We start from the raw sequence: 12,866 nt of genomic DNA on the forward strand, positions 1-12,866 counted from the left end.
AAATATTTGAGACAGACAATTACACATAAGAACCCCCTAAACTGTTGAGGTTTGGGGATTTTTTTGTTTCAGCTGCTGTATTGTGTAAAGCACCTTTTAGTCAAATATTTTGAGATGTTCTGTCTATGCCTATCCCTATCCTGAAGCTTCACTCTAGGGTGTAATTGCCTGCCTTTTAAAAGAGGGGAATCAAGGCACGAAGACTAACCTGTTCTCAAGGTGTGAGTTGTAAGAGAGGCCTGCGCAGCAAACCCAAGTTGTTATTCTAGATTTCTTGCCTAGGAACAACAACAATTTGTCACCTTTCTTTGAATCTGGGATTTCAGATTATTCAAGAATTTGTGTTTTTAAGTTTTTTGCACCTCACAAAAAAAATCTCCATCTTAATCAGTTAAAAAGCACCCTTGAAAATCAGTTCAAACGCCCTCTGATCCTAAGGTAAATAAAACTCCCTCTGAAAGTTAGCATATAAATGGAGACATACACAGCAAATAGGGCTGCTCTGTCTCCAGGACAGAAAGCTAAACAATGGCACACTTGCCAGGCATTTAAATATTCAATTAGAGAGCACAAGCAATGAACAGAACAAATCTGGACTTATTAGGATTTATATGCACCCCCCCAAATGCAAAAATGTGTCTTTTCTACTCTCCTCAGTCTCTCCTCATTTCCCATGCTCTTAGCTCGTTGTTTTTTTCTTTCTGAACTTCACGTAAAAAGCTTAAACTGCTGCTGCATTTGTTTGTATTCACTATTTTTTTTTTTAATTTTCCTCATTTTCTCGCTTGTATTGCAAAACCAGGAAGGCCCAGCTGCTGCAGCAAGCCCCCTTTCTGAAGCTTGCCTGCTGCACACATTTCTTCTGGAGTCTAACAGAGCTTTGAATCCTAACACTAAAAAAAAAAAAAAAAAGAAAGAAAGAAATGTAGGGTGTTTTTTCTGTAATCACTGTAATTAATGCTCCTGAATTTTGTGCCTTCACTGCCTTGCCACAGCTGTGCTGTGCAGAATTGCATGCTCTCGTTTCCTCCCAAACCAGCGCAGGAAAAATACCAGGAAATTTGACCCCTGGGTGCTTCTTACTGACATTTAATAACGTGCCATGAATAAATCCCTTGGAATGTCGAACTGTTCTTCTCATCTTTCATCTCTGTGTTCATCCTTCTGATCGCATCTCACTTTTTCTGATCCTAAACAAACTGGAATATCCCAGAAAACTGGTGAATATTAGTCAAGAACTTGGAGGAAATCTTGTGCTTTAGGGCTCAGATCTAAAAGAAACTAAGTTACTGTCCTGCAATTCATTTCACCAGGACAGTTGGAATATAAAGAGGTTTTTGTTTGCTTGTTTGTTTGTTTAACCAGTACCATCTGTACTTTATTATAATCTCTGCTTAAGTAATGACCTGTTTAAATTCAGCAAGTTTAGCACACTGGGTTTGTCTCGGACGGAGAGCACTGCAGTCTAACAGCCGAGCTTCTGTGTGTGTTTGCTGAAGTAAAAACACTCATAAATAAAACACTTATGATTTAAAAATCCCAATATTTCTAATTTCTCTTTTTATAATTCAAAGGCATTCTTAAGATCTCCACACTACTAATTCCAAGTATTGCATTCCTCCTTTTTCACTGTAAGACGTGGCATCTTTTTGAGGCCCTGAAACATCATTTTAAATGTCATGTCTTGGAAGAGACATCATTTTCCTCGGGTATTTTTTGAATTATTTTTATAAAGCTTATTTATTTTTCCTTATAATACTTTGTATTTACTTTCAGTACTTTTCCTACTGAACTTCTTTTCTATTCCTGAACCTCTACCCCCAGGCAATTTTCTTTGATTCATTAGCAGAAAAAAAATCTCAGAAACATCATTTGCTACAGTATTTTTAAAATCTTTTGCTGCTATTAAATGTTATCTATCTAAATACACTTGGTTGGACTCTCACAACAAAGTGTTAGGAATTTGTTACTTATTTCCATGAATCATAAATGTGTGTGTGTATGAAATACTATATTGATCTATCTTACTATTTGTTTCCAGCACTTAATATTTCATCAGAAGACCTGGAGTAAGGAAAAGGGAATTCCCTATAGCTCAAATGAAAAGTAGAAAAAAAAAAAAAAAGGCCACATTTTAGCAGAAAGAATCAGAAGGTTTTGTTGTTGTTGTTAAATTTGGTGATATTTTGGAAATATTGACCTCTACAGGTTCTCTGATGTGATCAGGGTAAAAATAAGACAGAAGTAAAGAAAATGGAGTACCTCCTGATTTTTTATTGATTGCTTTTAGAAATTATTTTTTTCTCAAATTATCATTAAAAAAAAAAGACATACCTTTTTTTTTTTTTTTTTTTTTTTTTTTTTTTTTACACAGAATCAGAACTAAAATTACTTTGCTACTGGTTTTTGGACCAGTTTCAACATTTCTCTGATTCAAAGAAATAATTCTAAAGGAAAATTCAGGATACTCCCTAGGCCAAACACAGCACTGAAAACCTACTCTATTCCTTTTGCAGTATAAATAGAAGGACTCCCACTGATAACAGTGGGAATGCATCGTGACCTTTTGCTCATTGGAAAGTTTAGAGATTTGAAACTGAGAGGTATTTGAAACCAGAAAAGAAGATTACAGCCTGCCTAACAATATGGTGTTTTTTTGTTATTCTTATTGCATAATGTCATAATTTACTTATGATGACAATGATGAGAGGATCAGAGTTAAAATGAATCATTTAGAGTACTCTGTTACCCATTAACGGCAAAGCTAAAATGTTTTTATGCTGTATAATTCATTTGCTCTTTTTTTTTCTGTAATGAATAGACTTTATAAATAGGATGCTACAGGATTTAAAAAATGGGTAACAGGAGCTTTTGGGCCTCTTGACGGTGAACGTAATGGCTTAGATTTTTCTAGGGACAAAGAATATAAGATTATTTCATAAATATTCCACAATAACATAACCCTAAGACCTCCAACTCTTTTGAAAGTTAGACACAAAGTGGGGAAGCGATGAACGGGTGGCGTTTCGTGCCCCACACACTCGGCACCCGCGTGCGGTGCTGCCCTCCTGAGCAGCCGCCTAGGGCTTTGCCTCGCTCCCGGCCTCTCCCGTTTCACTCCAAGCTTATCCGGGAGCGAGCAAGGAAATGCACGGCGCACATGAAAACATGTGTTTAAAAACACAGGTGACTCATAGCCCATAGGTCACAACCATTGCCTCATCTTTGGAGCGGGAGGCCTCCAGTCCTGTTTCCAAGTGCACCTTTTAAGTTATCGTTTATTAGGGTTTCTTTTCTCAAATGGCTGGTAGATGGTGTAATAGTAAAGACAGCGTAACTGTAAAGATGGCATAATTTGGGGAGGGAAAATAACAATTTCTCGAAAAATTATAATCTGTTTCTCCTTGGTTAAATGTTTTATAAAGCAAATTTTGTGTTATTTTAAGCTGTCACGGCTCGTTAGCACTTATCAAGAAAACCTTCAACGGGCATCTTCCCATTTCCTGCTCGGTATCCGTTTAACGGATAAATATATTTAAAAGAAAGGGGAGAACGGGAATTTATGTATTCATTTCTTTCTTTGCTCCTGGAACACGGCCCCTGCTCCCGGCTGACTACGGCTAAGTTACTATTTTATTTCCCCCGTAGCTCGCTCGCGCCGGCGTCCAGCCGCGGCGCGGCGCTCCCGCCGCTTTCCCGCCCCGCGCCGCGCTCTCGCGATATCTCCCCGACGGCGCGGCTGTAACGGCCGTTACCTGGCAGGCTCTGTTTACGGCGGGGCAGCCAATGGGGAGGCAGGCTGCGTGGGCGGGGCGGCGCTGCGCGGCCAATGGGAGGCCGGGGCGGTGCGTTTAAACGCGGCAGGCAGGTGCGTAGCCTCCCCCGCAGCGCCGCGGCCGTTGCCCGCGCCCGAGCCCGCGCCGCCGCGGCCGTTGCCGCCGTTACCCGCGCCGCCATGCCTGGCCGCCCCGAGGACTACGAGGTGCTGCTCACCATCGGCGCCGGCTCCTACGGCAAGTGCCGCAAGGTGCGCCGCAAGGCCGACGGCAAGGTGAGGCGGCGGGCGGGCGCGGGGCTGCGTGCGCGCCGCCTCCCAATGGCTCTTGGGCGCCAGCGAGCGCCTCTGCCCCCTTCCGCACCCCTCATCTTCGTGTCTCCGTCGCTCTGGAAACTTCCTTCCTTGCTTCCACCTTCCGCAGATCTTAGTTTGGAAGGAGCTCGACTATGGCTCCATGACGGAGGCGGAGAAGCAGATGCTGGTCTCGGAGGTGAACCTGCTTCGCGAGCTCAGGCACCCCAACATCGTCCGCTACTACGACCGCATCATCGACAGGAGCAACACGACGCTGTACATCGTGATGGAGTACTGCGACGGCGGAGACCTGGCCAGCCTCATTGCCCGCTGCACCAAGGACAGGCACGTGTGTGACCGTCTGGTGGCATAATGCACCCTGGGCAACGCAAGGAGCACCCTCAGAGCGAGGTGTATCCCTTAATAATCTGCCAGAGGGCTCCAGAGCTGATCCCCTCAATGTAGAGACCCTTCTGAAGGGTGGAGGCTTGCACAAAGCTGCTGTGCTGGTGGGACCTGCACTGGAGGATGTAACTAGTGTTAGATAACTTTCTCCATAGGCCAGTAGCAAAGGCCACTGACTCCTCTTGGTGAAGGGAGTTCACTTTAATAAGTGAAGGGGTTTTGGGGTCCTATGCTATGTGTGACAGTGAAAACTTTAAACAGCAAGTCACAGCTCTTGAATCAGTAGCATAGCCTGTGAATTCTCTTAGCTTGCCAATGAAATATCATTATATAACTTTTTCTAGAATGCCATTGCCAAAAGTTCCTGCAAGGGGGAGAAAAAAACCACAATTTGAAATCACTTTTGAACTTACTCTTTAAAACTACTTGTGCCCACTTTTGGGCCCCTTACAAGAGCTTCAGTTGACAAAGCTCCTGTTGAATATGATCTTAAATGTAGAAGTTTAATTACTAAGTTATGGTGTGAGTTTCACATTCTCAGGTTAAACAGCAAATATTGTTGGATGAGAGTAGTTCAAAATAGGGCTGAAACTGCCCCAAACACATCAGTGTCATGACTTGTGGAGGGTTATGTAACAGGTTGTACTGGCTTGACTTGCCTAACATTGTTTATAACTTCTAGAAACAGTTGGTGACATGCTTTCCTTTTAAGTATGCAAGGAAGAACTAATCACAAAAGCAACAGACTGCTGTAGATGATGACAGTTCTATGTACTTGATCAGGTTTTGGGATTTCTTTGCACGGGGTAGGGGGAGAGAATGTTATGGAGGTTCAGTAATAATTCTAGATATTTCCAAACATCTGGAATTGGACCACCTAGCAGTCTGTACTGCTTGTAACTTCTCCTGCCTTCCGTATCTACTGCAGAGCATAATGAATAATTATTTGGAGGCTTAATGTGGAGGGAGTAAACTTTTCTTAGCTCAGAAGAATGGGCAACCAAATAAGTTGATTTGTTTCCCTCTTAAAATAAGCCTTTTAGGTGCTAGTTATTCGTTCTTTCTTAGAAAGGTCTTGGAGTTGCCTGGTGTATAACAGTAGTATTAAAAACAGTAAGTTCAGTAAGACTGAAAACTGGCAGCAACTACTTAAATATGCTCTATGTGCTATGGAGGTTACATTATTTAAGAAAACGTTTGCCTTTCAGACATTACTTGGAGGAAAACTTTGTTCTCCGGGTACTGGCTCAATTGACGTTGGCCCTGAAGGAATGTCACCGGCGGAGTGACGGTGCGGTCACCGTGCACCGTGACCTGAAGCCAGCCAATGTCTTCCTGGACAGCAAGCAGAACGTGAAGCTTGGAGACTTTGGTCTGGCAAGAATATTGCATCATGACACCAGCTTTGCCAAAACATTTGTTGGAACTCCATACTATATGTCTCCAGTAAGTTCTTCCTTCTGTCTCATCTCCAGTGTCCTTCCTCTGAGATCTGTTTTCTGCAGGACAGGTCTGAGGTTCCATGAGTGTTTAAGAGGCTTTAACAAAATTACTAGTCTAAATATTAGTGACTCCTTTCTCCTCTCGATTATGAAGAAGGTATCTTCTGGAGATGCTGTTGTTCAATTGAGATGTTTCCATCTCCTTTCTCAGGCCATTGCTACCTTCTAATCCAGGCTGCTCTCTGCAACATAACATACTAATGCTTATGTAGTAGTATTCTGATATTCCTTTAAAAAAAGCACTCTTGTTTTATAGATTTTTAATAGCCTGTTACTGTGATGTTCTCTTGGCAGTATCTTTTAAATTGTTTTTTAATTTGTATTTGCAAATGAGAAAATATAATTATTCCCTGATTCTGTGTATTTTGTGTGGGGAAAACTTGAATGCTGGGTGAAGTTGGAGGCTGCTGCAGCTCTTTGAAATTTCATATAGTGTGGCACTGCTACATAACCCTTGTCAAAATATTGCCAGTAAGGATAGCTGTGGAAATAAATTAGAATATGGTCTTAAAAATAAACCCAGAAATAATACTTTAGTTCAGCCTTGAATTGAGCTGATGCTCAGTACTGTTGTAGGAGAACGATGTCTTAGCCAACAAACTTAAGACTGCCCTTTTTCTTTAGGAACAAATGAACCGCATGTCATACAATGAAAAATCTGACATCTGGTCTCTAGGGTGTCTTCTGTATGAGTTATGTGCACTCTCGTAAGTATACTTGTGGCGATGAAAGTAGAAATGCAGGGGGTAATGTATATCTGGTTACACCTTATGTCCAAAGGCTTTAAGGGCTCTCTGTACAGGTTCTACATGTTTACCTAGCATCGAAGCCAATATAGAAATAAAACTAATCAGATTGTAGCTTGCTTTCTTGGTTTGATGCCTCTTATGAAAAAAAATCCTCTAAAACTAGGAACTATTCTGCTTCAGACCTCCCTTTAGAGCTTACAACCAAAAGGAGTTGGCAGAAAAGATAAGGGAAGGGAAGTTCAGACGAATACCATATCGCTACTCCGAACAGTTGAATGAACTTCTTAAAGAGATGCTGAACTTAAAGGTAAGAATCAAGTACTACTTTTTTCTCTCCGCTCATCACTTTATTAACCCTCTGTTGCCATTAAACTGAAGCACTGTTTTCCTCCATTATGAAACAAACTCATCTGAAGTAGTGGTTGCTGGTCACTTTGACTAGCAATATTGCTTAGTGAAGAAACTGCACTTTACAGCTTCCTTAAAGGCAGCAGCTTAGTATTAGACCAGGCTTTCAGGATGCCAGGAGGCTGGCTGTACACTGAACTGCATATTAAGTCCTCTGCCTCCTGGGTTCAAGTGCCTCTGCCATTTGGAAGAGGTTGTTTTGCCTCCCTCTTGGGACTGTTTCTCATGTGTGATGGCTCACATCAAGGGGTGGCATGGGGAAAGAATGTGATGAGAATAATACTGAATGGGATGGCAAAGTTATAATAAGCAACAAGTCTCAGATAGGTATGTTTTGGGACTCAAAGACAGGTTCTTAAGTCCTGCTCTAAGGTGTAGATACCTGGGCTGGGGAAGCCAGAGCTTGCAGCTGCTAGAACTGGAGACTAGTAACATCTTCCCCTCAGCTGTTGTCCCCTGGTTGAATTAGCACAATCAGTTTAGCTGCTGCCCTTTTCTGATTCCATTTTTTTCTGCAGCTTTTTTATTGTCTAGCTGCTTAGCTGGTCTCAACTTGAGGGACAACTTGATCTTCACAATGACCCTTGTTAAGAGGGAACCTGTTGTTAACTTCTCTCCTAGGATTATTGCCGTCCCTCTGTGGAAGACATTCTGCAGCACCCCTTGATAGCAGACCTGGTGGCAGAAGAACAAAAAAAGAATCCTGATAAGCGGGGTCAGCGGGCAGGGGAGCCAGAGCGGCTGCAGCACTCCGGCACTCCAGTGAATGAGCTGAAACTGAAGGAGCAGCAGTTACAGGAGAGGGAACAAGCCATTAAAGAGCGGGAGCAGCGTTTGGAGCGTATGATATCCTGTTTTGGGAAGGGGGTGGCAGTGGGATTCTAATGTGAAAGGACAAATGTAGAGCAGGAGCCGGTGGAATGCCTTCAAAACTTTAACTAATGTATCACAGTCCTGTAGTTGTGACCAGAGTTGTCCTATGACAAACGAGAATGTTTAGAGTTGCTTATTTACTCTAGTTTATTGTTTTTAATCCCCAAGATGCATTTGGTAGTTCAGGTCAGACACAGAACCTGGTGTGGTGTGGTTGACTCAAAATGATCAGTTCTTCCAAAAGCTTGCAGGCATCGGCTGTGACTCTGCCCTGCACAGTGCACATCTGCCTTTCCTCTGCTCTGGCACTATAACTAATGCTGCCTAGCTAAATAGGTAGAGCCTTAAGGGGAGGGTAATGTTGGAGCAAGAATACAGTACAAGGTAAAATGTTAATGGATATAATGGAATGGATATACCATCTTATAGGTAGCTTATTCCTAAAATAGAGGTGGCTGGTTCCCTGCTTTTGGAATCTAAGTATTTTGAGCTAGGTACTCTGCATATACCATGAGTTGATGTGCAGAATGGGAAGCCACTGTAGCTTCATTTCTCACATATATAGCAGATCTCAATAACAGTTGGCACTTCAGCATACTGATCCAATGCTCTATGAATGCACTGATTAAGCCTGTATCTGCACAGCAGTTATCTACAGAAGCAGAAACATGGGCATGTCAGGCAGGTGGTTACTAGCTCCTTCTGCAGGGAAATGCCCCATGGACAGTCCCTCTAACACTTGGATCTCACTGCACCCTGTCCTCTTTTTCTGCTTTCAGAGAGAGAACGGGAACTCTGTGTTCGAGAGAGACTGGCAGAGGACAAACTTGCTAGGTATCTTACCTATCTATAGCTACCTAGACTTTTTTCCCCCTATTTTGGAAGACTGAAGCTTTTTCTAAATCTCTTTTCAAAACAGAGCTGAAAACTTGATGAGGAACTACAACCTCTACAGAGAGCAGCGGGCTCTAGCGTGTGCTGATGGTCCAGGTATGAGAGTGTGCAGCAGGAAGCCACGTGTGCTGCTAGAGAGAGACTGGTGCGAGCAGAGGGGTGCCCCTCACCCTCTGCATGCTGTGCCAAGCCCTGTCTTTAAGGGACAAACGCCAGTTATCTCCGCGTGGTTTGGAATAGACTCCTGACTTGCTGCTTTGTAGAAAGACTTAATGCTGCTTGTCCATGAGAATGGTTTACCTACTGTGAGCACTGCAGTCTGAACTTGAAAACTGGATTCTTGTGGTCGTGTGGCTGAGCCAAACTCTGAGCTGTTTTAAATTATTGATTGATCTTTATAGAGCATTGACTAAATTTTAATAAAATCATGCATGTCTAATCACTTAAGCTTTAGTTCATGAACTTCTTAACACTTCAGTGTGGGAACTGATACTTCTAGCCAGTGCTAGAGATTGGACCTCTGCATTATCTAAGCTCTGAAGAACACAAACTACTATTTCCTTTAATTCTGTTCACTAGAACAAAACATCTTTCAAAGTGCACTGTACTATTTCTCTGACTCCCCACAGCTTAGTTTGTTACGAAGTCATGAGTTCAGGAACTTCCTGGGGAGAGCAGGAGCAGAGTGTTGGTAGAACACTCACTAGTACTTCTTGAACAGAAGAAAGGTAGACGCTTTAGTTTACCTCTACCTTTAATTTACCTCTGACCGAAACTCAATGAAGATCCCTCTAATGCAAGTAAAGCAGGACTGCATTTTTTCAGAGGTGTCTGTCATAACAGAAAGACAGGAGTAAAATGCCACTGCAAGCTGCTAGCACTTGAGCTACTTCCAGCATGCTTTTGAGAACTTCACCTGTCTATCTTGTATTTCTTTAATAAAGAATGTAAAATAAAAAATAAAGTGGCCTTGGGCCTTTCTGCCCTTGTCCCTGTACTGACAGACAGAGGGTGAAGTTGTTTCAGCAGCTGCATCCTGGCTTTCTGCATTGCCCAACCCCTTAATACTGTATTTTAGCTTTAACAAGCAAACATCCTCTGAAACTGGTGCATGAGAGCCATAATTCTAAGCAAGGCAAATAAATTAACACAAGATGCAATTGCTCTAATAATTATTGTTCTTTGCATGCAAGTCCTTTCCTAACATGTGCTCTCTAATGGTGCTGTTTGCTATTTTTCTGTCTCATTCCATTCTACACTTGTATTCCTTATAACTCTCTGTCCTGATATAAAGCATTTTGGTGTTCTTCCAAGTATCTGTTACCAAGATCACTTGCTTCTGTCCTCTGCTCTTAGTATATTTCTAACCTTCATCTTGTATAGCTGTTGCTTCACTAATCCTTCTCAGTCAGCTCTGAAATTTCCCAAGGGGAGAATGCAAAAGAAAAACCCCTGCCTTGTACAGCAGAGCTAGACCCTTGACCCAGTTCTTCCTTATGGAAGGATTACCATGTTAATATACATGTAGCATGTTCCTGCAGCTGCCCAGACACTGGCTACCTCCTCACTCTGGCCTTGCTCCCTCTTCTCTGCTTACTGCATCCTTCTCTCAGTCTTAGGCCTTGAAAATAAGGCCTTGAAAGAGCTGTGAGAGGGATCGTTGTGGATTTCAGCAAGGTTGTTTCCCCTTTCACTTTTTATGAGAGCTCAGGTGCTTTAACACCTCTTGATGGTAGTTTTTCTACTATAATCCATGATTTCAAACAAAAAAACACACACCCAAAGCTCTCTTAGTTCTGACATTGCTGGAAATGTAGCTGTACTGGGAAAATTCTTCTTCCAGGCTAGTGCGGAAATAGCTTGTTAGTCTTTTCACTTTTCTGCCAAAAAAAAGGAAAAGAAAATCCACTATGAACAGGAGTGTATTAATAGATTGAATTCCTGTGCACTTAGCCTGCTGGATGGCAGGGTTAAAGAACATAACTGAAGCAATAAATCCTGAGGAATAGGCTAATTTTGTGCCTTTTTATTGTTTTTTTCTTAAGGAGATGTGGTCTTGCTCCCCTTTTCTACAAACAAGAAAAAAGTCCATTTTGGTGGAAGCGAAGAGAATGCTGCGGGTCCTATTAATCTGGAAAACTATCCGCTTTCGAAAGGAAAATGCCATGATCTCAAGAAACGTCTGTATGCTGCAAATCTGCGTGCTCAAGCCCTGTGCGAACTGGAAAAAAACTATCAGCTGAAGAGCAGACAAATCCTGGGCATGCGCTGAAGCTGTAACACACATGTACAGTATTTAACTTCATGGAGTTGCTTAAATGAACAGGAAAATATTTGTGCCTCCCTTTTCTAATCTGGAACTCCCCTGAAGATATATTTTGATAGTCCTTGTATAGACTCACTCCTTTAGTTTATGACAGGTAGCTCATAAGATTGTATAAAGATTATTTTTTTGAAAATAGTTTTGATACTAAACTGACAAGCTGCCTCGTATTATTAAAAGAAATATTTTGGTCCTCTTTCTGTTCCTGTGCATTACTCTTCTAAAAAAAAGGTAGATATATATACAGTAAAGATAAGTTATTCTATATCTGGTAAGGAAAACTTTCTGAGGGAAAATATATAGTCATGATCTGCAGGTTAAATTGTTGCTAATCATAATGTACAATTCTTGATAAAAGACGTATTGATATTTGGGACATTTGGTATTGGAAAGCTAGTATCTTCATGTCTGTGAGTTCTTATAATCACGTTTTATTTGTCTTGATAGTAAACAGATTTTGTGCTCTTTCTGCTAGCCGCGTGCCCTGTCAGAGCCGGCCTCTCCCTGCTTCCTGGCTCACCCAACAGCTCCTCAGAGGCCTAGTTCAGGGCACAGCCTTTGAACTGCACTGTGAGCTTTGGTTTGCCTTGAAACCCCTGCAAACGGATCCCCCCGTGCTGCCGCCTCTGTCTTGGGCATCAGCAGCTCTTCTGGGGAAAGGGCTGGTTGTGCCGTGAGCAGCAGATGTGTTTCTTGATGCTTGTGATGTATCCCCATTTTTCCCTTCACAGGTGCCCACAGAGACAAATAGCTCGTGGTGGTGTCAGCATCACAAAGTGACCAGGCTAATGAATTAACTCGTGGCACTTGGGTTTCTGGCACGTATTATCTAGAACAATTTCCCAGCTATGCCCTGAAAAACTATGAAACATTCCGAGAAAAGAGCTGTTTTCAAAACGTCTGCTTGCTTGCTTTCTAGGCCAGGCATGCTGGCTAAGCTGGATTCTAGATGTTTTCTCTCTCAAAAGGAGAACCTCCCTTGAAATACAAGGTTGATATTGCCTCCTTCTACGACAGGCAAGTACTTGCATTCCCCAGTAGCAGCTCTTCTTTAGTCTGTTCCTGAAGAGTACCCAGCGAAGCCATCACGTTTGCTTGAGGATGGTTGCTGTTTTCATGGCAGCCCGTCCTGTCTGCCAGCCCGCTGCTGCCTCGCGCCCTGGCCGAGGCGGCTGCAGCCTTCCCACCACGTCTGCACGCTCAGACCTTTATCCCATGGGACAATTCTCCTAAAATCCGCAACGCCGCTTTCCAGCAGGTCTTTGCTGTATAGCATGTAAAACAGCAAAGAGTAGACTATATGATAGTATTAGAATCATAGAATCCTTAAGGTTGGAAGGGACCTTTAGAGATCATCTAGTCCAATCGCCCTGCACACGTAGGATCGCCTAGAGCCTGTCACACAGCACTGTATTCTCTACCAAAACCTTGCACAAGTTGGGAATATCTTGCTGTATATCTTGTTACCCTGCAAGATGCCCTTTTTGTACCATTCAGTCAAAAGAGGAAATCAGGCAACCAAGATAACAAATTAGTAATAAATGTTTAAAGAAAGACAGTGTTTGGAAACAATAGCTGCTGGTACGTGTTTTGATTTTAACACGACCAAATTAAGAAAATAGATTGCAGGGGTTTTTCCG

At 42.5% G+C, this 12,866-nt stretch overlaps 1 protein-coding gene across 1 annotated transcript; it reads left to right on the forward strand.

Annotated features, from left to right (window-relative positions):
* Positions 1 to 3,954: 3,954 nt before the first annotated feature.
* Positions 3,955 to 11,418, forward strand: NEK2 (NIMA related kinase 2). The gene is made up of 9 exons (XM_026048449.1): positions 3,955 to 4,051; positions 4,200 to 4,417; positions 5,686 to 5,923; positions 6,604 to 6,686; positions 6,909 to 7,035; positions 7,758 to 7,977; positions 8,789 to 8,843; positions 8,929 to 8,999; positions 10,949 to 11,418. Exons 1-9 carry the CDS (start codon positions 3,956 to 3,958, stop codon positions 11,173 to 11,175), a joined length of 1,335 nt encoding a protein of 444 aa, XP_025904234.1. The 5' UTR covers position 3,955; the 3' UTR covers positions 11,176 to 11,418.
* The last annotated feature ends 1,448 nt before the right edge of the window (positions 11,419 to 12,866 follow it).

This window comes from Nothoprocta perdicaria, unplaced genomic scaffold (assembly GCF_003342845.1).
Source record: "Nothoprocta perdicaria isolate Ctin4 unplaced genomic scaffold, notPer1 scaffold_54, whole genome shotgun sequence".
Lineage (NCBI taxonomy): Eukaryota > Metazoa > Chordata > Aves > Tinamiformes > Tinamidae > Nothoprocta > Nothoprocta perdicaria.